The 26,961-nt window shown below is 34.9% G+C and overlaps 3 protein-coding genes across 4 annotated transcripts in view; 1 reads left to right on the forward strand and 2 right to left on the reverse strand.

The window, feature by feature from the left end:
• LOC149895606 (limbic system-associated membrane protein-like) overlaps nt 1–4,727 on the forward strand; it is a 97,284-nt gene extending 92,557 nt beyond the window's left edge. The window contains exons 10-12 of the mRNA XM_090118708.1: nt 18–198; nt 1,016–1,183; nt 3,193–4,727. Coding sequence (XP_089974834.1) covers nt 18–198; nt 1,016–1,183; nt 3,193–3,336 — 493 coding nt within the window. The 3' untranslated portion in view covers nt 3,337–4,727. The remainder of the gene's footprint in view (nt 1–17; nt 199–1,015; nt 1,184–3,192) is intronic.
• A 5,338-nt stretch (nt 4,728–10,065) lies between these two features.
• Nucleotides 10,066–17,649, reverse strand: LOC149895609 (uncharacterized). 2 transcript variants are annotated; one of them, XM_090119037.1, is made up of 7 exons: nt 17,300–17,649; nt 15,398–15,559; nt 14,300–14,401; nt 13,599–13,694; nt 12,877–13,030; nt 12,220–12,338; nt 10,066–10,697 (listed from the first exon to the last, which is right to left on the reverse strand). In XM_090119037.1, exons 1-7 carry the CDS (start codon nt 17,447–17,449, stop codon nt 10,566–10,568), a joined length of 915 nt encoding a protein of 304 aa, XP_089975163.1. In that variant the 5' UTR covers nt 17,450–17,649; the 3' UTR covers nt 10,066–10,565. The 2 variants fall into 2 exon arrangements, with proteins under 2 accessions (XP_089975163.1, XP_089975162.1); XM_090119036.1 differs by having other exon boundaries at nt 12,178–12,338; nt 17,300–17,648.
• Nucleotides 17,650–18,588: 939 nt separating this feature from the next.
• On the reverse strand, nt 18,589–25,916 carry LOC149895610 (uncharacterized). The gene is made up of 9 exons (XM_090119038.1): nt 25,852–25,916; nt 25,460–25,534; nt 23,896–23,994; nt 23,392–23,490; nt 22,849–22,993; nt 22,486–22,577; nt 21,784–22,352; nt 21,621–21,679; nt 18,589–18,786 (listed from the first exon to the last, which is right to left on the reverse strand). The coding sequence occupies exons 1-9, from the start codon at nt 25,897–25,899 to the stop codon at nt 18,725–18,727; spliced, it is 1,248 nt and encodes a 415-aa protein (XP_089975164.1). The 5' UTR covers nt 25,900–25,916; the 3' UTR covers nt 18,589–18,724.
• Nucleotides 25,917–26,961: the final 1,045 nt, after the last annotated feature.

Genomic DNA, 26,961 nt, shown 5'->3' on the forward strand with positions numbered 1-26,961 from the left:
TTTGAATTTGTCCACAGTTGCGTAGCAGACAACAGTCTAGGCCGCGCACGACAACACGTCGAAGTCTCCGGTCGTCCCGGACCTGCTCGATTCACTTCCCCCCCTCTAGCGAGAACCGCACATTCATATACATTGTCTTTTGCTGTGGACAGTTACCCACCATTGGATGAACTGAGATTGCTGTACCGGCAGTTGGCTGTAAGTTTATTATACACATATGAACACTCACACTTATACTTACACCGACGAAAATACTCAGATTTACAATATAACTAAAACTCACAATCACACTTACAGCCACATTCATATTTAAACTCATACTTACACTAAATTATACTGCCACTAACACATACTCACACTCGCAATAACACACACTCATACTTACACTAACACTTACACTTTAACATGTTCATGTACAAATACTCATAAATCATTTTTATCTTCATCTTAATCACTTATCTTATTAAGCTATTGTATAGCTTCTATCGCGAGCCTTGAGCGCGGGGACCGAATCCAGAAATTGAATTGTTATTTCAACTTTAATGTAGACTGATTGAATTTGATTTGACAAAGTTCGACATTTTAAAGGATTCAATATGATTATTGTGCACAAATGACACATAATATGTAGTATTATTTATTTATTTATTTATTTATACTTTATTGCTCTTAGAATCATTACAATAATACTTAATCTAAGGATACATTACAACAATTGGCGGTCTTATCGCTATTCAGCGATTTCTTCCAGACAACCGGACGTACGGAGAGAAATTAAATTAGAGGAAAGGTGAAGGTGATTATTATAATATAATCAGAAATTTTTGGTTTGGATAAGGGGGTGGGTTAGGTTAGGTCCGTATTTTTTAAAACTACACAGAAAATTAATATTAGCCCCACGAGGTGGGGCTCCGTCGACTCGCGACCGTCTTTTTGTAGAATTTTGGAAAAAAACGAATTTCTGTATATTGTATAATATTATCTATAATAAATAATTATTTTCCCTCTCTTCCAGATAAACGAATCATTCCAACAGCCCGGGCGGTGGCATGACGTAGTGATCCCCGCCCCCGAGCCGACCGGCTCGCTCACCCACCGCGTCACGCACGAGCTGCGCGCGCTCGAGCCCGCCGCCGTGTATGAGGCCATCGTGCAGGCGAAGAACAGATACGGGTGGAACGAGGTGGGTATGGGGAGAGGGGGAGGGGGGCTAGTGTCTCAAGGGGAGGGGGGCTAGTGTCTTAAGGGGAGGGGGGCTAGTGTCTTGGGGAGGGGGGCTAGTGTCTTAAGGGGAGGGGGGCTAGTGTCTTAAGGGGAGGGGGGCTAGTGTCTTAAGGGGAGGGGGGGCTAGTGTCTTAAGGGGAGGGGGCTAGTGTCTCAAGGGGAGGGGGGAAAGTGTCTTAAGGGGAGGGGGGCTAGTGTCTTAAGGGGAGGGGGGCTAGTGTCTTAAGGGGAGGGGGGCTAGTGTCTTGGGGAGGGGGGGCTAGTGTCTTAAGGGGAGGGGGGCTAGTGTCTTAAGGGGAGGGGGGGCTAGTGTCTCAAGGGGAGGGGGGCTAGTGTCTCAAGGGGAGGGGGGCTAGTGTCTCAAGGGGAGGGGGGCTAAAGTCTCAAGGGGAGGGGGGCTAGTGTCTCAAGGGGAGGGGGGCTAGTGTCTCAAGGGGAGGGGGGCTAGTGTCTCAAGGGGAGGGGGGCTAGTGTCTCAAGGCGAGGGGGGCTAGTGTCTCAAGGGGAGGGGGGCTAGTGTCTCAAGGGGAGGGGGGCTAGTGTCTCAAGGGGAGGGGGGCTAGTGTTCAAGGGGAGGGGGGCTAGTGTCTCAAGGGGAGGGGGAGCTAGTGTCTTAAGGGGAGGGGGGCTAGTGTCTTAAGGGGAGGGGGGCTAGTGTCTTAAGGGGAGGGGGGCTAGTGTCTCAAGGGGAGGGGGGCTAGTGTCTTAATTGGGGGGGGGGGGATTTAGATCTATAAAAAGTAGGTAAGTATAATTGGGGGGTATTTTTGGCAAAAAAAATTAAAAAAAAATAGTGGAAAAAAATGTTAGTAAAATTATTAGGGGGGGGGGGATTTTGATCTATAAAAATGTGGGTATAATTGGGGGGGGGGGGGTATTTGTGACAAAAAAAAATTGTCCATAAATTTTTTGTTACAAAAAAGGTGCGTAAAATAAATGGGGGGGAGGATTCGTGTGTCATAATTTGTTGGTAATGGTAACTTTTATAGGTTATTGACGAAAGTATTTGCTAAAATGACTCGAGTCAGTAAGTATGTGGTTGTTATGATGTGATCCCCGCCCCCGAGCCGACCGGCTCGCTGACCCACCGCGTCACGCACGAGCTGCGCGCGCTCGAGCCCGCCGCCGTGTATGAGGCGATCGTACAGGCGAAGAACAGATACGGGTGGAACGAGGTGGGTATGGGGGGAGGGGGGGGGAAAGTGTCGTAAGGGGGGGGGCTAGCAATTAAGAAATTGGGGGGGGAGATTTGTGGAAAAAAATGTTAGTAAAATTATTAGGGGGGGGGGGGTTTTGATCTATAAAAATGTGGGGGGGGGGGGAATTGTCCATAAAATTTTTTGTTATAAAAAATAGTGCGTAAAATAAATGGGGGGGAGGACTCGTGTGTCATAATTTGTTGGTAACCTTGTTATTGACGAAAGTACTTGCTAAAATGACTCGACTTGTCTTAAGGGGGGGGGGGGCTAGTGTCTTAATTGGGGGGGGGATTGTGGAAAAAAATGTTAGTAAAATTATTGGGAGGGGGATTTTGATCTATAAAAATGTAGGTATAATTGGAGGGGGGGTATTTGTGGCAAAAAAAATTGTCCATAAAATTGGGGGGGGGGGGTATGTTATAAAAAATGTGGGTAAACTTGTTAGTGACGAAATTAGTCGCAAAAATGACTCGGGGGTACAGAAGTAAGTGTAAGTGCAGATACGGGTGGAACGAGGTGGGGGGTTCTGGAAAATATTGTATGTTGTGAGTAAAGAAATTGTAGGTGCGACAACAGGGCAACAAATCAAAAATAAAACGCATAAATCTGTCTGAAATATTCTTTATTTTTAAATGAATACACATCTCATAATCTAACTAATCTTGACTGTTTGAAGTGCAAGTGATACAAGTGAATAAAATAAACTATTATAATTTCGGTATGTAAACGCGAATAGTTTATTTTTATCCAAAAAAATATTTATTTTCAGGTCAGCGACATATTCCAATTCCACACGCTCGGTGGAACACACACAGCTCACGCGGATGAACTAACACCAATGTTCTCGTCAACGTCTAAACAACGACTGACGCAATACTTACTATTTACCGCCATTTTCTTTCTCTTTGGATGACTATAGACAATGCGTTCCAAATTTGACAGTTTTTTTTTCGTTAACGGTGCATTATCAAACGAACATAGAGCTAGAGCAAGGGCATTCTTTCGTGATCTTTTAGTGAAAACGAATACTCGTATTCAGTGTTGTTCAGTATTAGAACATTGCATATACAGGGTGTCCCGCTATTGGTATACTAAGCGCGAAGGAACTTGTAGTTTTGCATACACTGATCACGTAAAAAATACTTTTAAAAAAAATTACGTCCAAAATTTTTTGCTAAATTTTTCCTGAAAATCCATGTTTTCTTCTCTAGCTTCGCGCAGCCGGCATATACCGCTTCTCTAATATGAGCATTTTATCTATGAAAACATAATCTTAAACGATAGCTCACGTGCTGGTGGCAAAGTTGGGCGGCTCGCTTGTTATGGGTGTACACATAGAGTTTTAAGAATTCATCTATTTGAAAAAAAAATGCGTCTGGAATTTTTTAATTATTTTTTACGTACTCAGCGTATGCAAAACTATAACCTCCTTTGAGCTTAGTATACCAACAGTGGGACACCCTGTATAATCTTTTCGAACGCACTAAGAACACATGAATGCTCTACGCCTGTTTACACTAAAACAATTTGACATAGTGGGATTAGAATACGCATTCGCTCGTTTGATGTAAATGCACCGTAACTTTTATACATGAATTTCGATGGTTTTGTAATTTCGCGGTAATTGTACATTTTGTTTGTAAGAATATTCTAGTGATAACTTCGGTTAGATGGATATAGTAAAACGTCATTAAATAAAAAAATGTGAGCGTGTACTAGTGTACACACGTAAGAAGTGAAACTTCTTTATGACCTTATTTTTCAAAAAATAATTTACTATATGCAGCTTTACAGGAATACGTTGAATCACGCGTGGTAGGGATAAGAAAAATATGGCGCGTAACAGAAAAATGTCACGCGTAATGAAAAAATGTTACACTCATTTTTTTCCAACCCCGATAAAGAAGTTTCACTTCAATAAACTTCTAGGTATGAACAATTACTTGAATAATTGAATTTTTAATGATATTTTTCATTTTCTTCCTTGAAATCTACAATTTATAAGCCATACATTAACCATAAATAAATAACTAAATACCTACATATATATTATAATATTTAGTCTAATTTTGTATATTTTTAGCACTAACTATAATTTAAACATAATGTGGCCTATGTTTTATCACTGACATCAAAATAATGTCATTTCACACGTTACAAAAGCTACAGTATCAAAATTCATGTGTGAAAATGCTCTAAGACCACTATATCCATTTAACATAAACTAGAATTATATCGTTAAACGATAATTACTATAACACCAAAAAATATTTAGGTAGGTTTTTCTATGTGTGTCATGTTTATTTTTTTATATAAAAACACAAACGTATGATTTTTATTATAAAGAACAAGCTTCTCGTACGAGAAAAATAAATAAAACATGACATACATCAATTATTATTTTTCTAAGTGTTGTGACTTGGATTCAGTTTTTTACTAGAACAAAGCGTGTACGTACGTATTTATCTGTTATTTATATTTAATTAGCTATAAAATTGCGATTTAAACATAATTTAGTATCGCTAATATACTTTATTTTAGTATAAGTTGATAGCGTCAACGTTATATAAAAGGAATAGCAACGGTCCCAGAATAGATCCTAGAACGACCCCCTAAGAATTTTCATATGTTTGTACCTAATTTGTAGCATTTAAAACTTCTAAAGCTAAGTAATAATAAGAATCCTTTTTTCTAATGACGTCGCATCCATATAAATGAATTTATAATATCTAGATATAATTAATATAAGCAATAAACAGTGTTAGTGATAATGCTATTTAGATTTTAATCTTTTGCAACATCTTTTTGTAAATATTATGAATCTTTCGAATTTTTCAACGGATAGAATGCACGAGCGAAATACAACTATAATTTTGATGTTTTACATGAAAATGAAATTTTAAAATATCGGTCATGTAAACGATTTTAAAATGTTTAAAAAGAACTCTAAGCAAACAAGATTTAAATTACTAAAGAAATAACATGAAAAAAATTTGTGCGTGTACTAGTGTACACACGTAAGAAGTGAAACTTCTTTATGACCTTATTTTTCAAAAAATAATTTACTACATAATATATGCAACTTAACAGAAATACGTAGAATCACGCGTGGTAGGGATAAGAAAAAGATGGCGCGTAACGAAAAAATGTTACACTAAATTTTTTTCCAACCCCGATAAAGAAGTTTCACTTCAAAAATTAAGTATTAACATATTATGTATTACATTTTCAGCTTAACATAAAGACAATTTTACGTCTTCTCGCTGAAAAATAAACACAACAAAATAAACTCAAGTTGACTGATTTAATATATAAAATATAAATTTGTAACAAAAAGAATATTGACATTTATTTTGGAATAATTTTTCATTTTCTCTATTTTAACTATTACTAGCGGTCCGCCCCGGCTTCGCCCGTGGTACATATTTACGTTTTCTCTACATAAAAACCATCCTCGTACTTCAAGGAATATAATAAAAAAAGAATTATCGAAATCGGTTCAGCCGTTCTCGAGTTATGCGCTTACCAACACATTTTGCGATTCATTTTTATATATAAGATTATATTCGCTCGTGTAAACTAATCATAACAATATGTCTACACGTTAGGTTATAATATTATTATTTTTATTGCAACATTTGAGTGAAAATCATGTAAGAGTGAGATAACAGTACCTCACAGCTTAAAAATTAAAATAAGTGCAATATTATTTTAAGTCCAACAAATAAAAGCAATATTCGGACACATCATTTATTTATAAGGTAATAAATAATAATAATAAAACATTGTTTTTTTACGGAAAAATTGCGTATGAGTTGGCTGTTCTTATGTCATCGTTAGTTTTGGCGGGATAATTTAGCGCCAAATTTAAACTTTTTTTTTTTAATAGCAAAAATAAAACAATTAAATTGTACTTGGTACATATTCAATTTTGAACGATTATTTGTCGTTGTATATTTGGAATTTTAAATTATAAAGTTAGGGAAAACGAGCAGAAATATCAATATGATACAGTACTTTATAAAGGGCAAAAATACCTAAAGTTAGGCTAAATTGAATTTAATACATTGATATTATTCAACTCCAATTCGAACCGAAAACTATATTATTCATACAAACTTTTTACAAGTAATTAAGTATGAATTTACATTTTTTTTGATCATTTTGCAAAATTAAAAAAAAAATGTATGCGTGTACTAGAGTACACACGTAAGAAGTGAAACTTCTTTATGACCTTAAAAATGTCACGAGTATTGCGTAACGCAAAAATGCCACGCGTACGGCGTAACGCAAAAATGTCACGCGTACGGTGTAACGCAAAAATGTCACGCGTACGGCGTAACGCAAAAATGTCACGCGTACGGCGTAACGCAAAAATGTTACACTAAATTTTTGTCCAACCCCGATAAAGAAGTTTCACTTCAAAAAAAACGATGACATAAGAATTTTCCCGCCATTTTTTGACACTGCCATGTAAGCTTGACATGAGCCGTAATTCGTAGACGTAAATTTAGAATTGTGTAAGATTGTAAAAATTGATAGTTGGCAGAATTGTACATTTTTGTTTCATTTACCACCGACCTGTAGGTAATAAACGTGTAACTTTATTAAAACTGTGTTTTATTTTATTCGCCCTAAGTATTTACCCGCCTTTTTAAGAACTAATGAAGGGTGAAGATTCGCCTAACGGTAAGGCAAATGACGCAGGTTCGAATCCCGCCAACTGATCTTACAATTGCCAATATTTTACATCCTATAAATCTTTTTATTTAAATTGAATCAGCTTCATGTTATCGCCCAAAGAACATACTATACAAAAATTATTTATTAGCATCCCCTGCAACGCTTTGAAGTTTAGATTTTTGAGACGGAAAGTCTATGTGATTTCGCAGCACAAACTATATATACCACATTTCATTTCATTCGCTTCACTAATTTGGGCGTTACAAATAGACTGATTCTTTCGCATTTATAATAGTATCCGTAGCTGTTATTCTACGATACAATAGTTGGGAGGAAAAGAGAACTCTTTATTAAGGAAACAGCTGATAAAAATTTAGTAAATAATAGTCCCAAATCTCTCCAAATTGGCGCTAGCGTCGCAAAGCAAAAACAGCAACTGCAGAATTTCTTACCAACTTTTCTCTATAGTAACTGCTTTCTAGGCCCGTGGTGAATAAACTAAATAGTCCCTAGGCTAAATGTATCGAATTGTCTTGCTGAATGAGAATCGAAAAATATCAAATCATACATTTCGCGTCCCGCCTGAGTATAGTGTTTAAACTTAATTAAAACGCTCTAAGTCTTTGCATGACAGCAACCGATCTAGACGATCATGCATTCATCTAATTTGCAGAACTAGAAACTAGAAAGGTTCATCAAACAGCTGCCAACACGTAGTTTACATGTCGTTCGTTTCAAACATCGATCTAAATTCTAAACGATCATTCGTTTCATCACATTTCATGGTGCATCTAGGGACGTCATACAGAAGTAAAGTTTAGGGAGAGATTCATTACATTTTATTCATTGTTATGAATTATCAATTTAGGTTATGTAATCATTTTAATGACCGACCAGTCGTTTTTGAGTACCTACTTAATGCAAACAAAATATACAGGATGTCCCACTGTTGGTATACTAAGCTCAAAGGAGGTTATAGTTTTGCATACGCTGAGTACCTACGTAAAAAATACTTTTAAAATTCCAGACGCAGTTTTTTTCAAATAAATGAATAACCTCTTATCCTATCGTTTATGACCTATCGTTTATGATTATGTTATGTTTTCATAAACAAAATGCTCACAATTAAATAGCGAAGCAGTCTATGCCGGCTGCGCGAAGCTATAGAAGAGAACATGGATTTTCAGGAAAAATTTAGCAAAAAATTTTTGATGTAATTTTGTTGTTTAAGTATTTTATTTTTTACGTGATCAGTGCATGCAAAACTACAAGTCCCTTAGTATACCAACAGTGGGACTGCTACTGCTACTGCCTTCCGAATCGGTGGTAAATGTTAAAAATATTTAATGACGATTCAAAAGTGCTTCTAGAAGTAGTCTAATTGAATAAATATAAATGTATGAGTTTGAATGTTGTAGCTTATTTATATTAACTTAGGAGATATTATTGAAATACTTGCTTTTGCCCTCGGAATCGTCCGCGAACTGTGTAAGATTGGTACCAACCTCCAAAACAGCTGTATCGATTTTGATAAAAATTGTACTACCAGACTGTTTTCATGATAGATAAACTAGTAACTTAAGCAACTTATTTCGAAAAACAGTCTGTTTTCATAAATAACTTAGGTAATAATAAATAAAACATCCAATCCATTCTGTTCATTTATTTATCTATATTATACACTTATACAGTTATATTACACATTGTGATTTTAAAAACTAACAACAGCTTTTTCAAATATTTTTTCGATTTGACTTTTCATTTTTTTCCACATTTAACCGGGTTTAAATCCCGTTTTAAAGCCTCAGGACACATAGTCCATACAAAACATTTTCATCAACACAGGAACAAATTTTGAAGTGAAACTTCTTTATCGGGGTTGGACAAAAATTTAGTGTAACATTTTTGCGTTACGCCTTACGCGTGACATTTTTGCGTTACGCCATACTCGTGACATTTTTAAGGTCATAAAGAAGTTTCACTTCTTACGTGTGTACTCTAGTACACGCATACATTTTTTTTGTTATACCAACTCCGTTTATCGTCTATTAAAATACATAAGGCTTTTAAAATGTAAAATTTTATTTTTACTAATTAACAAATATATTAAAAAGATGTGACAAAAATGATGTATTTTCACTAGATGATAGATCATATATCATCATATAATTATTATCGGGTAAGGCAAATTTGGTAAACATAAGATTTGATGGAATTCCAAAAAAACCAAAGAGTTGAAGGAACTGTTATTATGTATTATAATACCAGTAATAATTAATTTAACTTTTAAACTAATTTGAGATACTTAAATCGGCTCACTCAAAATACAAAATAAATTCATCATATTTATAAAAAATTAACTTTGACCATTACCATTTTTACCAATACTTTGACCAAATTCTGTATTTTACCACTCATCAAATCATCATTATAAAATACTTTCACTATAGATTTGACCATACTATCAACTTTAGTCAATACATTAGTTATTGCACGCCTCATAAGCGAAGCGTTGAGGTGGGTACTACTGTCACTTCGCGCAAAACATCTGATTTTTCAAACTTAAAATGTCTTTATGTATCATACATTGCACTTGTAAGATAATACATACACACACATATTAAGAAAAAACACTATTTTTAACGTTCATGATATTTTTGATGTCATTTTTGTTATTTAAACTAGTTAAAAAACAGTTTAAAAAAGTTCTGTCTTGGACGTCCGTGTGTCTGTATGTGCGGATCCTTTTTCTTGTTAACACGATAGCGACCGAAATACTTTACTAATCGAGTCTTTTTTTTTCTCTTACGCTTGAGTATGCTCAGGAATAGAACCCTTTCATTTTTCAGGGTCTGATTCGATGTGGTTTAATTGTTATTAAATAAACAAAAATAATAATTAATAAATATTTATTAAAAAAAATTATGAGGCGTGCACTTTTGGATTTTCCAAATTATTTTTAAATATTATGGTCAAAATAACAATGTTCCAATATACCAAGCCGTTGATATTAATATAATAAGCATTATTACCAAAAGTTTGACCAATTCAGCATATTCGATAAAAACATGAGCCTGATACAAGTATACAACGGTCAAATTAACAATATACTGACAGTTTGACCAAATCATTGAAACTTTACTTTGACCAAAGTAATAATATAATTATAATTTTATTTTCAATTATACCAATACTTAAACCAAAGAATTAATGCTTATACAAACACTTTGACCAAAGAATAAGCGCTTATACAAACACTTTGACCAAAGAATAAGCACTTATACTACCACTTTGACCAAAGTATTGATACTTTACCAACACTTTAACCAAACCATTGGTATTTTACCAAAACATTAACCAAACCATCAATACTTTGACCAAACTAACATCACTTTGACCGCCCCACTTTATCCCTTTTACTTTAGGTCACTTTTATCACTACACACTACACTTTAAACACTACACTTGCTCGATTTCATACACTTCCTCGTACAAAACCTCTGGTTCTTCGACTTCCTGTTCATACATTAGTATTTCATCGCCTTCCACTTTCACTTGCTCGTAGAATTCACCAGCCGATAGAATGGGTACCTGAAAGTTTTTTATTACATGAATAACTTGGAAAATAAGTAATAATTAAAATATAGTAATGCGGCAAACATGGTTCGAAGAACTTTCAACACTTAGTAATGAATAGTTTCATATTTGAGTGTTTCATGGCATTCAAATGATTTATAAATGTAAATTTTAGAAATACATCGCGATCGAATTTTTCGTAATGTACACAATTTTTTATCTATACTAATATTATAAAGCTGAAGAGTTTGTAAGTAGGTTTGTTTGAACGCGCTAATCTCGGGAACTACTGGTCCGATTTGAAAAATTCTGTCTGTTAGATAGCCCATTTATCGAGGAAGGCTATTTGCTATATAGCATCACCCTACGACCAACAGGAGCGGAGCAATGCGGGTAAAACTAGCTAAGAGCTAGGTAATAATAATAATAATAAGCTTTATTTATTCCACCTGACAATAAATACATATACATATGACTTTTTTTGAAGTGAAAACTTCTTTAGTGGCGTTGAGCACTTTTTCTGTAATGGCACACCCCGGACACTCCATACAAAATTATCGTTTTGACAGTCACACTGTAGAGACTGCAAATGTGTGTGTTAACGCTTTATGGTTGGCACATTTTTGACTAGCGTAAAAAAAAATCGCGTTTTTCTGATGAAATACATCCGTAAACAGCACAATATCTAACCATTTCCTACGAAAAACGATAATCACAAATCCAAAATAATAAAATTACTTTAAGTCAATTTGATTAATGTTGTCAATCTTCGTTGCGTACATCATCCTTGCAGAAAAATGTGGACCATCTATAGCGTGATCACAGAATACATAATAGTAGCTAAACGCTACAGAACGGACACTCTCCGCCTCCCGCCAAAATTAAACTTACCTCACCCCCGCGCGATCAGACATAAAATGGGCCATATTTTTCTGCAAGGACGATACGCAACGAAGTTTGACAACATTAATCAAATTGACTCAAAGTAATTTTATTATTTTGGATTTGTGATTATCGTTTTTCGTAGAAAATGGTTAGATATTGTGCTGTTTACGGATGTATTTCATCAGAAAAACGCGAATTTTTTTTTACGCTAGTCACAAATGTGCCAACCATAAAGCGTTAACACACACATTTGCAGTCTCTACAGTGTGACTGTCAAAACGATCATTTTGTATGGAGTGTCCGGGGTGTGGCGTGATCGTGCGGGGTGAGGTAAGTGTTTAATTTTGGCGGGAGGCGGAGAGTGTCCGTTCTGTAGCGTTTAGCTACTATTATGTATTCTGTGGTAATGGGTATAAAATCTTAAACTCGCGTCAGGACACGTGACGGATACCATTCCAAAATATCAAACATGCTCAATTTTAATAATCAAGTTTTCACTTCTGCTGGCACTCCCCCAGTGCAACCCGTCTTTTTTTTTGTGTGCTAGGTGTAGCACACAAAAAAAAGCCCGGAAAAGCTATTTTTAATTTATGATTAACAAAATATTTACTTGAAAGTGCACATCTGAGTTTGAGTTGGAACTCAAACATACCTCCTCGTATATCTCTTCGACGCCTGTTTCGTATATCGTGCCGTCTTCATAAACTTCAAGTTCCGTCTTGATCGGCGGTTGGTACATTGCCGATTCGATTTTAACTTCGACGTTCATACCTGTATTGAAATAAATATAATTTTAAAGTGTGGAAATTGTAAATTTATCTTTGCAAGGGCTAATTTTTCAATTCTTGAATAAATTTTACTTGTTGAATATACATCTGTACTAATTTTATAAAGTTTGTTTGAACGCGCTAATCTCAGGAACTACTGGTCCGATTTGAAAAATTATTTCGGTGTTAGATAGCCCATTTATCGAGGAAGGCTATAGGCTATATATTTTCATCACGCTAAGACCAACAGGAGCGAAGTAATGCGTGTGAAACCGCCAAGCGATGTGCCGAGCACACGTGTCAGAAATGAAACTTCTTTGACAAGATTTAACGATACAAAAATAGTCGCTTCTCGCTAAAGAAGCTTCACTTCAATAATGTTTACCATACTTTAAATGCAATTAAACATAATATTTATAAGATTGCGCCTGGTTACTCTTTCACGAAAAAAACTCCCACAGGACCGGGACCTATATGAAATTTTCTTTGAAAACGCGGGCAAAGCCGCGGGCGGAAAGCTAGTTAATATATATAAAACTCACCTCTACGCATAGCCTCCTTATTCTTCCTATTCTTACTCTTGTAAGGTGCTGGCATTTTCAAATGCACAGTTTTAACATGAAGTTTCATTGAATTCGACTGTGTGAATGTTTTGCCACACTGCGGACATTGGTACGGTTTTATACCGGTGTGTACCTGTAATCCATACTAATATTATAAATGCGAAAGTAACTCTGTCTGTCTGTCTGTTACTCAATCACGCCTAAACTACTGAACCAATTTGCATGAAATTTGGTATGGAGATATTTTGATACCCGAGAAAGGACATAGGGTACTTTTTACCCGTAAAAATGACGTAATTCCGGAAATACTATAAATACATATACTAATATAAATATACAAACACAGCGGGAAACATCAACGACACTAAGGCTGGTACAGCGTATTCAATAAATGTTAATAACAAACATGCCTAGTTTATCACTACATAGTATAAAACAAAGTCGCTTTCTCTGTCCCTATGTCCCTTTGTATGCTTAAATCTTTAAAACTACGCAACGGATTTTGATGCGGTTTTTTTTAATAGATAGAGTGATTCAATAGGAAGGTTTTAGTATATAATTTATTTTGGTTTTAGACAAAGCGGCCGAAGCCGCGGGCGGTAAGCTAGTTATCTATATATCATAAACAATTTAAAAATTATTTTTTTTAATTTTTATGAATTTAAAGTTGTATTTGAAATCAAATTTGAATTTGAACTCACCCGATCATGTCTCAACAGAGCAGCCTTATTGCTAAAGGCCTTCGGGCAGTGCGGACACTGGTAGGGCCTCTCGCCTGTGTGCGTTCTCATGTGGATCTGTTATATATTAGATAATTAATTAGCCAATAATCACTAGTTATTATAAATATATATACAATATGTACACACGTAAGAAGTGAAACTTCTTTAGGACCTTATTTTTCAAAAAATAATCCATACTAATATTATAAATGCGAAAGTAACTCTGTCCGTCTGTCTGTTACTCAATCACACCTAAACTACTGAACCAATTTGCATGAAATTTGGTATGGAGATATTTTGATACCCGAGAAAGGACATAGGCTACCTTTTATTGCGAAATATGTACCACGGGCGAAGCCGGGGCGGACCACTAGTTTACTATATGCAACTTTACAGAAATACGTCGAATCACGCGTGGTAGGGATGAGAAAAAGATGGCGCGTAGCGGAAAAATGACACGCGTAACGAAAATGTTACACTAAAATTATTTCCAACCCCAATAAAGAAGTTTCACTTAAAAAAATTCTAAAAATTAAGAATGTATACTTAAAAAAAAACATCAAATCTTTACCAAAATCAATTTATAATGACTCTACTAAGTATTAACTTAAATCAACAATGATCAAAATGACGGCCAATAATAATAATATTAAATTTAATATATAGAAACTTAGATTTACCTGTAAAAACAGTGGCATAGTGAAGTTCTTAGGGCAGAGCGAACACTGGTAGGGCCTCTCGCCCGTGTGCACCCTTTGATGGTAGCGTAGTGCTGCGTTCGACTGAAATTTATTAAGAATTCTATACATATTTGTGACGTGACAACGTCTTATAATTCGATAGAGCCGGCTGCACGCACGAAAAAACATGAGTCATGCGGCGTTACCTCGCTCTGAGGCGTTCCATGTAAGGCTTGAAGTGCAAGCGAGAGCGCGGAACGAGCGACAAAGAAGCACAATCGGACGTTGTCACGTTCAACTATCGTCAGTAAACCGACTTTACAGACAACCAATTTTTTTTAATTAAACTTACAATATAATGTGGCAAGGCATGTTAATTATGATGAACTAAAAACTATAGTATGAAAGTTTCTAGTAATTAATCTATACTAATATTATAAAACTGAAGAGTTTGTTTGTTTCTTTGAACGCGCTAATCTCGGGAACTACTGGTCCGATTTGAGAAATTCTTTCCGTGTTAGATAGCCCATTTATCGAGGAAGGCTATATATCATCACGCTAAGACCAACAGGAGCGGAGGCACGCGGGTGAAACCACAGGGCACAGCTAGTTAAAAATATTTCTAAATATTGAGTAAATAAATGTTTTAGTTTGAATTACTATCTTATTTAAAAAATTCCCGTGCCACAATGTTAGTTACTATACTCCTCCAAAACGGCTGGACCGATTCTCATGAAATTTTCTGTGCATATCGGGTAAGTCTGAGAATCGGCCACCATCTATTTTTCATATGTACCACGGGCGAAGTTGGGGCGGACTGCTAGTTATATTATATTATTTATTAATGTTGATTGTGCCAATAAGGTTAGAGACAGAAGAACTAGCATCTTATAAGACCAATCATAATAAAAAATACACTAATTCAAGTAGCTCGCATAACAGTACACTAGTATAACCAAGTAATATTTTTAAATGCTTAAACACTCTCTATAATACTAAATTACCGCTCCAGTGTATATTATTATTGTTTGATTTTATGTTTTGTGTGTGCAAATAAAGTGTTTTTTGTTTATTATTTATTAAATTACTCATACTCACAGCATATCTCTTCCCGCACACCTCGCACACAATATTCTTCATGTTATAATACTTCTTCCGATCTCGTATCTCTTGTATCGTGCGTACACGTTTAACGCGAGGCGCGACATGCACTCTCTGGTGCAGGACGCACGCTTTCTCAGTTGAAAACACTTTGTCGCACTGAAAAATAAACAATCTTATATATAAAATTCTCGTGTCACAATGTTAGTCTGCATACTCTTCCGAAACGGGTGGACCGATTCTCATGAAATTTTCTGTGCATATCGGGTAAGTCTGAGAATCGGCCAACATCTATTTTTCATATGTACCACGGGCGAAGCCGGGGCGGACCGCTAGTAAATATATAATTTTCTTTCTATTGTGTACTGTAGTGTAACTTAAACATTGTAAACAAAGTTTAAGTTTAACACAAAATTGTTGAATTTGCCTGTATTTGATATTAATTAAAAGGAACTAATTTATTGCACGCCTCATAAGCGAAGCGTTGAGGTGGGTACTACTGTCACTTCGCGCAAAACATCTGATTTTTCAAACTTACACACATATTAAGAAAAAACACTATTTTTAACATTCATGATATTTTTGATGTCATTTTTGTTATTTAAACTAGTTAAAAAACAGTTTAAAAAAGTTCTGTCTTGGACGTCCGTGTGTCTGTATGTGCGGATCCTTTTTCTTGTTAACACGATATCGACCGAAATACTTTACTAATCGAGTCTTTTTTTTTTTCTTACGCTTGAGTATGCTCAGGAATAGAACCCTTTCATTTTTCAGGGTCTGATTCGATGTGGTTTAATTGTTATTAAATAAACAAAAATAATAATTAATAAATAATTATGAAAAAAAAATTATGAGGCGTGCACTTTTGGATTTTCCAAACTATTTTATGTTATTGTGACAGATTTAGCAAAATGCAAATGAGATAAAAATTAAAAATAATAAAACATGTAAAAGCCGAAATAGCTAAGTAAATTTTTGACAAAATTTGAATGATCAAAATTTGACCCTTACTGACCTATAATAATTGTAGTTTACAAAATAAAAAAATATTATGTATTAGTTAGTTCTTTAAAGAAACGAATCTTCAATGGCGGCGCTTATCATTCCCTCTCGCTCACACACGGCCGTACGGTATGCAAAAAAAAATGGAAAAATAAAATCACTAAAATGTATTTGATTTTCCCTATAATAGTTTTTATCATAAATTTACAATGACAATTATGCATTTGCGAAAGTAAATAATGTTTTATTGGAATTTGACAAAATATGTTCTTTGGGAAAAGTTGTTCAGTTTTATGGGCTTATTACAAGTATTATGGGGATTTTATTACATTCTGTATACGTAAATATGATAATTCATATAAATACACAAATACAATAACAAAAAAGTTTGTCAACAAACAATTTGAAATAATTAATAAAATAATTATCAATTTACGTTATTTTTATTTTCTTTTTTGATGATCCTACCATCTGTCAAAGTCAGCTTTGGCCGCCATTGAAGATTCGTTTCTTTATTGAACTGACTAATACCTACTTGTTTTAAACAACTTTATTAAGACTTATTAGTAAGAATCGTTAGTTAAACACTTAAAATTTCATGAAAATAAGCTCATTAACGTCACTAATTACCGTTATGAGTTATCACGCTCAACATTTTGGATAAAATAAATAGAAGCAATTTTTAGGTTATCCCGCCAAATTGACAATAAATTTTATCTAACCTACCTACCAAGCGATAATACAATTATAGACCTTGGCAAGATAAAAATAGTTAAAAACTGCACTTTGCAATTAAAATATGTAAACTTGATAAAAAATACGCATTACTAAAATTTGGCAGTTGGCGGTAACGACACAAAATAGCAATTTCTTTTCCAAATTACACTCATAGCTTACCGTATCGCATTTGTATTCATTTCTTTCGATTTTTGTGTGATCTTTTTCCAAATGTTCCTTCAATGCGTCTTCCGTGGGAAATGTATCTCCGCATTCACAGATAATATAATGTATGCTAACAAATGAACAATAAAATGTGTTATTACTCATTGCGAACACCACAGATTACTTGACTTTGATTATCAGCAGAATGATTTTATTTTTCTATGCTACATCGACGCCATGACAGTATCTGTGGGACGACGCGTTGTCGGTTGTTCTCTGTGTATGTTACCAGTATCTGTATACGAATCGATTTTGAATCGATTGTTGAAATGTCATTTTTATATTATTTAAAACAAATTATTTTACCTTTGATACATAATTAAAATAAAAATAATATAATGGTTATTAACCTATTGATTTAAGGGTTTGAACCTGCATATTAGATAATTATCTAATAATCGTAAACATTAATGTACAATAATTTTGTTATTTTAAAATCGATTATTCGTGTAATTGTGTCAATATAAGCTTAATAATTATAACTTTTAATCGTCATAAATCCTTAACTTTTGTTTTGATTCTTCAAAAACATGTTTCTACATGTTTTTCTAATTTTATTGTTATATATATAAATATTTCACTGTGTAAAGAGGTATAAGAAAATATAATATCAAAAAATGGTCTTAATTTACTTCTGATGCTAAATTTTGATAGTACTTTCAAAAATATTACGTCATTACAATTATAGCAAATCGATTTTAAAATCGATATTCTGAGTTTTTATCGACTAAATGCAATGACGACACGGACCAAAAAGGCTCACCGGAAATCAGATATGTCAGTATTATTGCCATACTTAAAAAATACATTATTCGTAAATGTGTTCGTACGGTTCGGTTCGTATCGTAATAAAAAAAAATAACCAATGTGCATAGTTTGTAATAAAATATCATTTAATTAAATAACAGTCATTAATATCACTCAACATTATATTTAAATCGAAGTATTGTACTGATTTTAGTAATAATTATTAGTTATTTTTACACATATTTTTAACATCAAACTGAAATAAATCAATTATAATTGTTCAATGTACAATGTATAATCAAATACATACACAAAAAAATCCCTTTTTTAATTAATTGTAAAAGCATTACCTATATCCCAATAATAGCAAATGCAAAATTCGTAACTTTGTAGACATCGTAAACATAATATATTATGTTTTTATAAAAATTTTAAGCGTTAAATTGTTTATTGCATATCGTAGAGTAGAGAATCATTTAAATAATGTAACTCAAGCGCCAATAATACATAATATATGTAATATATTTATTAGTTATAAGAACAAGATAGCACGACACAAATATTTTTACAGGTCGCAGGTTTAACAATATTGTTTAGTTAGAAGTAAACTTTAGTTTGCAATTTTATTCATCTTCATTGGTGATCACAGGCTAAGACGTAAATTGGGGGCGGCGAAAGTAAATATACAGGCGTATCTGAAACAGAATAAATGTATTATTTTTACGTTAATTTTTAAAATGGAACTTCTTTGGGCGCGTTCAGAGTAAAATTTCAAGGAAATACCGTCACGTCATGGATAGACTACAAGCCCGCATAGGACAAAAATATGGGTCAAATGAACCACCAGGGGACATATCTAGAACGATAGCAGAGCAAAAAATAATAAGATTCATCACTATGCCGTCACTTGTAAGCTGTCCAACTGAGTGCAGATGAGAATTGAAAAGTACAGGTAGACTCGGTAAATTTTGGTCATATATTTTTGTACGGCATTCTTAACCATCGATAGATCCATTAAAAATAATAAGAAACCGCTCAGTGCCGTACAAAAATGGTGGTCCACCAAGTCGGAATTTTTATTTAATTTCCGAGAGTTACCGGGGGTAAATTTGGTCATTTGACCATGTACGGCATCTGTGTCATACTATTGCTATACTGCTTTTAATCCATTATTCCGCAACGCCGTACAAAAATCATGGGGACAAGGGGAAAAAATCGAGAGTTGCAATCCCCTCTCTTTCCCCACTCCAGGGGGTCATTTGACTAAGTACGGCTTCGGTTCCAAAACATTATCTAGCACTCAAAAGTACTATTAAAAGCAATGCCGTCAAAAAATAATTGTTCTTTTAAATGTATACCAATAATCATCTTAATTTCATCGAATTCTTGATATAAAGAGCTGTAAGGTCATTTGACCCTGTACGGGAACTTTTTTTTTAACATGATATTGTAAAATTCAATTGTTGTATAGTATTGCCGTTCAAAAGAAACCGTTCTAAAAAAAGTTATAGAGAAATGCAAAACCAGAAATTTTGTTAAAGTTTAAACATCGTAGATTAATGAAAATTAATAGTTTTCTACACTTTATCCGTTGTTTTAAATAGTATTAACATAGATAAATTAGGAAAAAACGATGCCGTACATTTTTGTGCAGACCACATCTTTTAGGCTGATGAAAGCGACGAAAGCTACAATTTTAAGGGTGCTTTATGGCCATTTGATACAGTACGGCATTAACATATTTTTACCCAACTACGGCAAAGCAAAAGGAGGGTTATGGTTGTTTACAGGTCATGTATGTATGTTCATCTATTCCCTCGTAACTTCTAAACTACTTATCAGAATTCGACAAATGACATATTATCATTAGAAGCGTCTGAATTGTTCACTGGATAACCAGCGACCAGCTAGCTAAAGGCTATATGGGGTTTTACAAAATCTAATGTGGCGCCTTCTAGCGGACAAAACAAACAGAGTAAAAAAATAAAGTTAAGATAAATATGCAGTGTTTGGTATCATTTGAAAGCGCTTTACTTGTACATTTTGAATATGTATATATTACTAGCATTTGCTTGTGACTTTACCTGTATTCATGGACTGATTGCATATAATTCACATCTTTTCGTTCATAGCTTTTTTATTAGTTCATCAATTTAACGGAGTCCATTCCACCTGACTCCGACTTTCCAAGGTGATAATTAACCACCTCGAGCTTCTTAATATTAATGTATATTTATATTTTATTATAAAAATATAAAGCAAACATTTCGATGTATGGATTTTTTTCTTTTTCAGATTTTTCCCCTTTGAACCAACGAAAATGTACGGCACATGAAAAAATATTATCTATGCATAAAATACTTTAAAAATAAATTTATTTCGTGTTGCGTCAAATGACCCCCTGGAGTGGGGAAAGAGAGGGGATTACTACTCTCGATTTTTTCCCCTTGTCCCCATGATTTTTGTACGGCGTTGCGGAATAATGGATTAAAAGCAGTATAGCAATAGTATGACACAGATGCCGTACATGGTCAAATGACCAAATTTACCCCCGGTAACTCTCGGAAATTAAATAAAAATTCCGACTTGGTGGACCACCATTTTTGTACGGCACTGAGTGGTTTCTTATTATTTTTAATGGATCTATCGATGGTTAAGAATGCCGTACAAAAATATATGACCAAAATTTACCGAGTCTACCTGTACTTTTCAATTCTCATCTGCACTCAGTTGGACAGCTTACAAGTGACGGCATAGTGATGAATCTTATTATTTTTTGCTCTGCTATCGTTCTAGATATGTCCCCTGGTGGTTCATTTGACCCATATTTTTGTCCTATGCGGGCTTGTAGTCTAGGAGTAAAACGACGATTTTGGTGTCTTTGAATCTTGCCAAAGAAGTTTCACTTCTGACACGTGTGCTCGGCACACACGCTGTTTTTTCCTTTAAGTTTGTATGCCCTTTTACACGGATTTTATGAGTGAGGAATAGATATTGAATGTCTTCAACTGATACAATTTCAATTTAAAGGAACCTTATTTTATGATTTTATCCATACTAATATGTTATGTATTATAAATGCGAAAGTAACTCTGTCTGTCTGTTACTCAATCACGCCTAAACTACTGAACCAATTTGCATGAAATTTGGTATGGAGATATTTTGATACCCGAGAAAGGACATAGGCTACCTTTTATTGCGAAATATGTACCACGGGCGAAGCCGGGGCGGACCTCTAGTATTTTATAACTCTCTCTAGCGTGTAGTCGCTAGAGAGAGTTATAAATGATAGGTTATTAGCGCTCCGGGAGTAGCACGTCGAAATGGTGGCTAAGTAGCCACAATTTACTTCAATTGTATATTATTATATCTTTTTCACTCACGATAGTTGAATCATGCCATCTCACTTATATAGAAGTCTAATCGTGTGTGCGTTAGTGTGCCGTATGAATATCGAATGTAATTGTGTTGGTAACCTATCTACACCCATATTTACTTTGTTTTAATTTGTTGTATTTTAAATACTTACCACAAGAATTATTTGTCTTTAAATTATCCATTGAGGTACTTTGTTGTCCGTTGCAGTCACTATAACAAAAATATATTGTAGAATTAATAAATAGTTGTATTAATAGGTATATGTAATTATTTATTTTTTTAATATTATAATAGTGAATAGAAAAACAACCAACCTTTGTTCATTGGAATTAATATTACTTAAAGATTTAGATAAATGGCAACTCTGAATAGCGAAGTTTTGTAAATCCGCCAGAGAACACGCTTGCCGCAATCTAGCAACTAATTTGTGCTGAATTGAAACATTATTACAAGAAACATTCCCATTGCAACAATCTGTTTCGTCTGTGTTTATTCTTGGAACATTTTCATCACATTTACAATTATTCGCATCGTTGCAATTAATTTCCCGCCTTTTTTGAGAACTGACATTTTCAACACTGCCGCTTTCTTTTTGACATTGACAGCTACAGTTGCCAGTATTAGAACTTTCTACCGAATTTTGTTTTGTATTGGCTTTATGGCAGTCTATGAGTAAGGAACGTCGTATATTTGGATCTGACGAATATTTTTCGCTAGATTGGAATCTATTTCTGTTCATCATGGATAGTTGATATTGGCCTTTACGTCTAGGTGATGGAGATACGTTAGGTGATCTGTTTGGAGTGTTATAAGCTGATAATGTTTTTTGAGTTTTCTTTGCTGGGTCTTTTATTTCGTATTCAGTTGCTATTGCTTCAAACACCTGTGAAAAAAATTAGTTCGTATTTCAATCAGATGCAATGCAGAGATTTGACACGTTGAAAACTTTTTAAACATAAAAAAATATAGGTATTTATTATTGCCATGTTTTAAACTTTGCATTTATTTAATTTTACCTGTTCCGCAACTAGATTCTTGGCGTATGGCGACTCTTTTGGCGGCAAAGGTTCCCGACATAATGCACACCGCTCTAAACGTGTCCAACAACCTGAAATAAAGAATAAGCATTAATTGAGATTATCATGCTTATATTAGTTGCACCACTACGTTGGTATGTAATCGACTGCTTTTAGCCAATTTCGACCCGCTTAAAATGGACATATTTATTTAAATTTTTGTACACTTATCAAGGATCGGTGTCAACACAATAACGCAATAAGTTCATCTCATTAAAGCGGGTTTTTGATTTCCTTTTTTAATGAAACTTGTGACACGTATGCTCGGCACACACTCTCTTTTTTTCTTTTAGTATGACGTACCTTCACAATACAAATGCGATCTGGCACAATTAAGCGCATTGACCGCTGTAGCCGCACACACACAACAGGATAACGCTTTAACGACACCAGCGAGCGCACGGCGGGATTTCTCTCCACGGGAACCGCCGCCTGCACTCCATAGTAACTGTGAATGATTTATTTATTTTTATTTATTAAACTTATCCGTCCAATAACATAAGAAATATTTAGTAGTAATATAAGAAATACGCACAATTGGCGGTGATATTACTATTATTATGTACATAGTTATCTCTGCCAAAGCAACGCTTTGTCTTAATACATACTACATTGTATACTAAAACATTACTCTGAATCACTCTATCTATTAACCCATTGAGCCCCAAGCGGCCCGATCGGTCCCAGACACAATAGATTTTCTATTGTGTCTGTGGTTCCGGGGCTTGAGTTATTAAAAAAACTGCATGGCACAGAGAAGGGACAGAGAAAGCAACTATTTTTTATACTATTTGTGATTTTAACAGATACTGTTTTTTGAAAATATTTAAATTACATAAATTTTACCTCAGGATCATCTTTAGGATCAACACCACAGTTCCAAACCAGTAGAGACACACCATGACTCGCTCCATTGCCTCGAATCAAGCCTGCTACTTGTCCAACCTGAAATTATTAAGAAAACAGTTGTGTTCGAATCTTCGTATACATATTATATCGATAGGAATCGATGAGACGTAGCTTTTACGCGTGAATTTAATTTATAATTATTGATACTCCTATTTACCGTAGTTTGATGTAGCTTAGTCGATTTATGATTTTTTTTCTAACCAGCAGTTCACGATATACAATTGCTCAAACAATAGCAACATATTTTTATAACAGAGATTGTTTGCGATAACTTACAAATTACAAATTTTAACATATCTATATTATGAATTTACCGTGATAACGAGAACGTACATAATATAATATGCAAATTAATACACAAGCAATCCTATATTGAATAAATAATCGAATGTGCACAAAATCTTAATTGCTCAAAATATAGGGAATTTATAAAATACTTACTGGCAACCCCAACAGATCCTTCCCATCGGCTTGCAAGAGACAATCTCCGGTTGTCAAACCGGCGGAATCGGCTCGAGAACCGGATGTGACGTCATGGACCTAAAAAGTTAATAATATTTTGAATGTGAAAGTTTTTGATCTTTATTACCCACCCTATCCTATAGGTACATAATATACTTCGATGAGGAAGAGAATTGGAAGAAATATCCTTGACTCCCATTTTTAAATCATTATTTTAATATTTCCCGCCATTTTGCTCATAGTGCAATTATTATAGATGAAGAGAAAGAATATCATTGGAACGTTTAACAGACAATGGTATAGTTATATTTTAAATGGTATAGTAATTTTGAGTCTGAGGGAAACAAAATTAATTTATCATGCTATGTCTAATAAAATAAAATCCCACCAAAAACATTTTCATGTAAAATGTTGCCAAGACGAGCCCATATGACTCGCACTGTCAAAAAGTTATCAGATCTCATGTAGAGCCAAGCTTCTAACACTACACGCCCTAACTCTACAAGGCCTAACTTCACAAACTCTACACGTTAGTCAAAATATGTGGCTTGGCCATTTCGCTACATTCACATCGGCGTAAGGTGAAAAATTAATTCACTGTTCATTACTTTTGTGTTATACAATAGTTCTTGTAGTAACGAACGGCCAAGCCACATATTTTGACTAAGGTGTAGAGTTTGTGAAGTTAGGCCTTGTAGAGTTAGGGCGTGTAGTGTTAGAAGCTTGGCTCTACATGAGATCTGATAACTTTTTGACAGTGCGAGTCATATGGGCTCGTCTTGGCAACATTTTACATGAAAATGTTTTTGGTGGGATTTCATTTCTTTTTGTAGGTTGTTTGTAACAATTTTTTTTTAACAAGGAGTACCTATACATATATATATCTAGGGGAACCAAGTTTTAGATTATTAGATTAGACCTCTAGCGTCATCAAAATTTAATTTAAAATTACAGGTCTCATACAAACTCCCATCCCCTAGTTTAAGGGGTTGGGGGATGAAAGTTACAAGTTTTATAATTTTTTTGTTGTTTGTGTGCTAATACTAGCTTACATACAAAATTTCAGCTTTCTAGGACATTAGGAAATACCTTAAGAATTTTGATGATCATCAGTGAGTCAGTGACGAAATTAGCGTTTTTTAGATATAAATAAAATCTGAAGTATAAAAGCTAATGTAATTAAAACTTAATATGTTCAATAAGTCCGCTATTGACAATATATCCCGAAAATTTTGTTGATCTAGCATAATCCAAACCCAAGTTATGAGGGTTCAAAAAAACATCGAAGCGCTTCGAGAAAAGGTAGGTAGTGCCCGTGCGCCTCGCTTGGCTTGTCTTGGCGGGGGCACTGCCGTGCCCCCAGATATTTAGTTATACTTATACATAATAATATTATATAAATATATTTTATTTTGTAATAATATGTATTATTATATCCCTAAAAAAATACAACGGAAACTATATAAAGAAATATGGCGGATTTTGGCGCCAAATAATAAATTTAATTAGTTTACTAATTATTTATTTTTTTGTATTTTCTTACCCAAGGATAAGGATCCCATAGTGTTCTTGTCAAACGAAAGCCTAGGCCTTCGCCCTCATCTTCTGGAAGGTTTAACTGAAAAAATAAATTACGTGTTTATTTAAAAAATAAATTAGTTAGTTACGTGTTTATTTCTAAAGTGGATATATTATGTAGTTTGTTTATTTATTGATTTTATTTCATTTATTACTAGCTGTGCCGCGCGGTATCGTCCGCACTCCGCATTGCTCTGCTCCTGTTGGTCTAGGGTGATGATAATTATAGCCTATAACCTTCGTCGATAAATGGGCTATCTAACACCGAACGAATTTTTTCAAATAGCACCAGTAGTTCCTGAGATTAGTGCGTTCAAACAAACTCTTCAGCTATATAATATTAGTAAAGATACTTACAACAATTAGTCGCACCCCGGCTCTGAGATCAACATCAAAAGAATCCATTCTGAAATAAAAATAAATAATTATTGTTAAAAAAACACGCACTATCCCTACTAATATTATTATATTATCCCTACTATATTATAATATTATAAATGCGAAAGTAACTTTGTCTGTCTGTCTGTATGTTAGCCTTTCCCGCTTAAACCTCTCAACCGATTTTGATGAAATTTGGTACAGACAATCTTTAAACCCTGAGAAAGAACATAGGCTACCTTTTATCAAAACACCACGCGGGCGAAGCCGCGGGCGGAAGCTAGTAATAAGATAAACTCTTGATTCATGAAATTATTGTATTGTCACCGATCCTTGATAAGTGTTTAGTACAAAGCTTGAAGTCTGACCGTTTAAAGTGGGCCAAGGCTATATTACTATATAATATCATCTAGCTTACAAAACATCATCTTAAAGAAGTCGCTTGTAATAATATAACTAATAAGGGCGTAGGGATGTGACGACCCCATCGCCCACGGTTGGAATATCTATGGTCTACGTGACAATAGATATTCCACCCGTGCAATCAGTCAACCCGCAGGACACCTTGTGGCGGGGTGTCGGGGAGTAGCGACCCCGCGGGAACCGAGCGCTCCCGGGGGAGGCCCCTGTCTTCATCTCCGGCTCGCCTTCACCGGCCGGTTGGAGTGAAGCCTGACGAGGACAGGACCCCCCACCTCTGGCTTGCCTTAACCGGCCGGCCAGAGTGGAGTCGCGAGAGCTTTTAGCTCGAAGGGTGGATGCGAATCGTAAGTGGCGAGTGGGCACGTGATGCTGGACCCTCAGGGAGCGCGTGATCGTAGTTAAAAGTCCAGGGACGCCTCTCCACCCTTAGCTGCTCACAATATGTTGCCCCCTTGTCGCACTTTTGCAGCGACCTATTTCGGGGGCCCATACAGTGAGAGGGCGAGTCACCACCTGCCAACATATTTTTACTTTCTTTTAGTAGAAAGGCAGGTGCCATAGTTTCCCATAGTCCCCAAAACCAGTCCATTTAGCATCCCAATCCATAGCCCAATTATTAAATTTCCATACCCTGCAATAGTCCTACATCGGCCGCGGACTGCCTAG

This window comes from Colias eurytheme, chromosome 31 (genome assembly GCF_061535395.1).
Source record: "Colias eurytheme isolate Ceu_HAF_F1 chromosome 31, ilColEury1 Martin Lab GWU primary, whole genome shotgun sequence".
Lineage (NCBI taxonomy): Eukaryota > Metazoa > Arthropoda > Insecta > Lepidoptera > Pieridae > Colias > Colias eurytheme.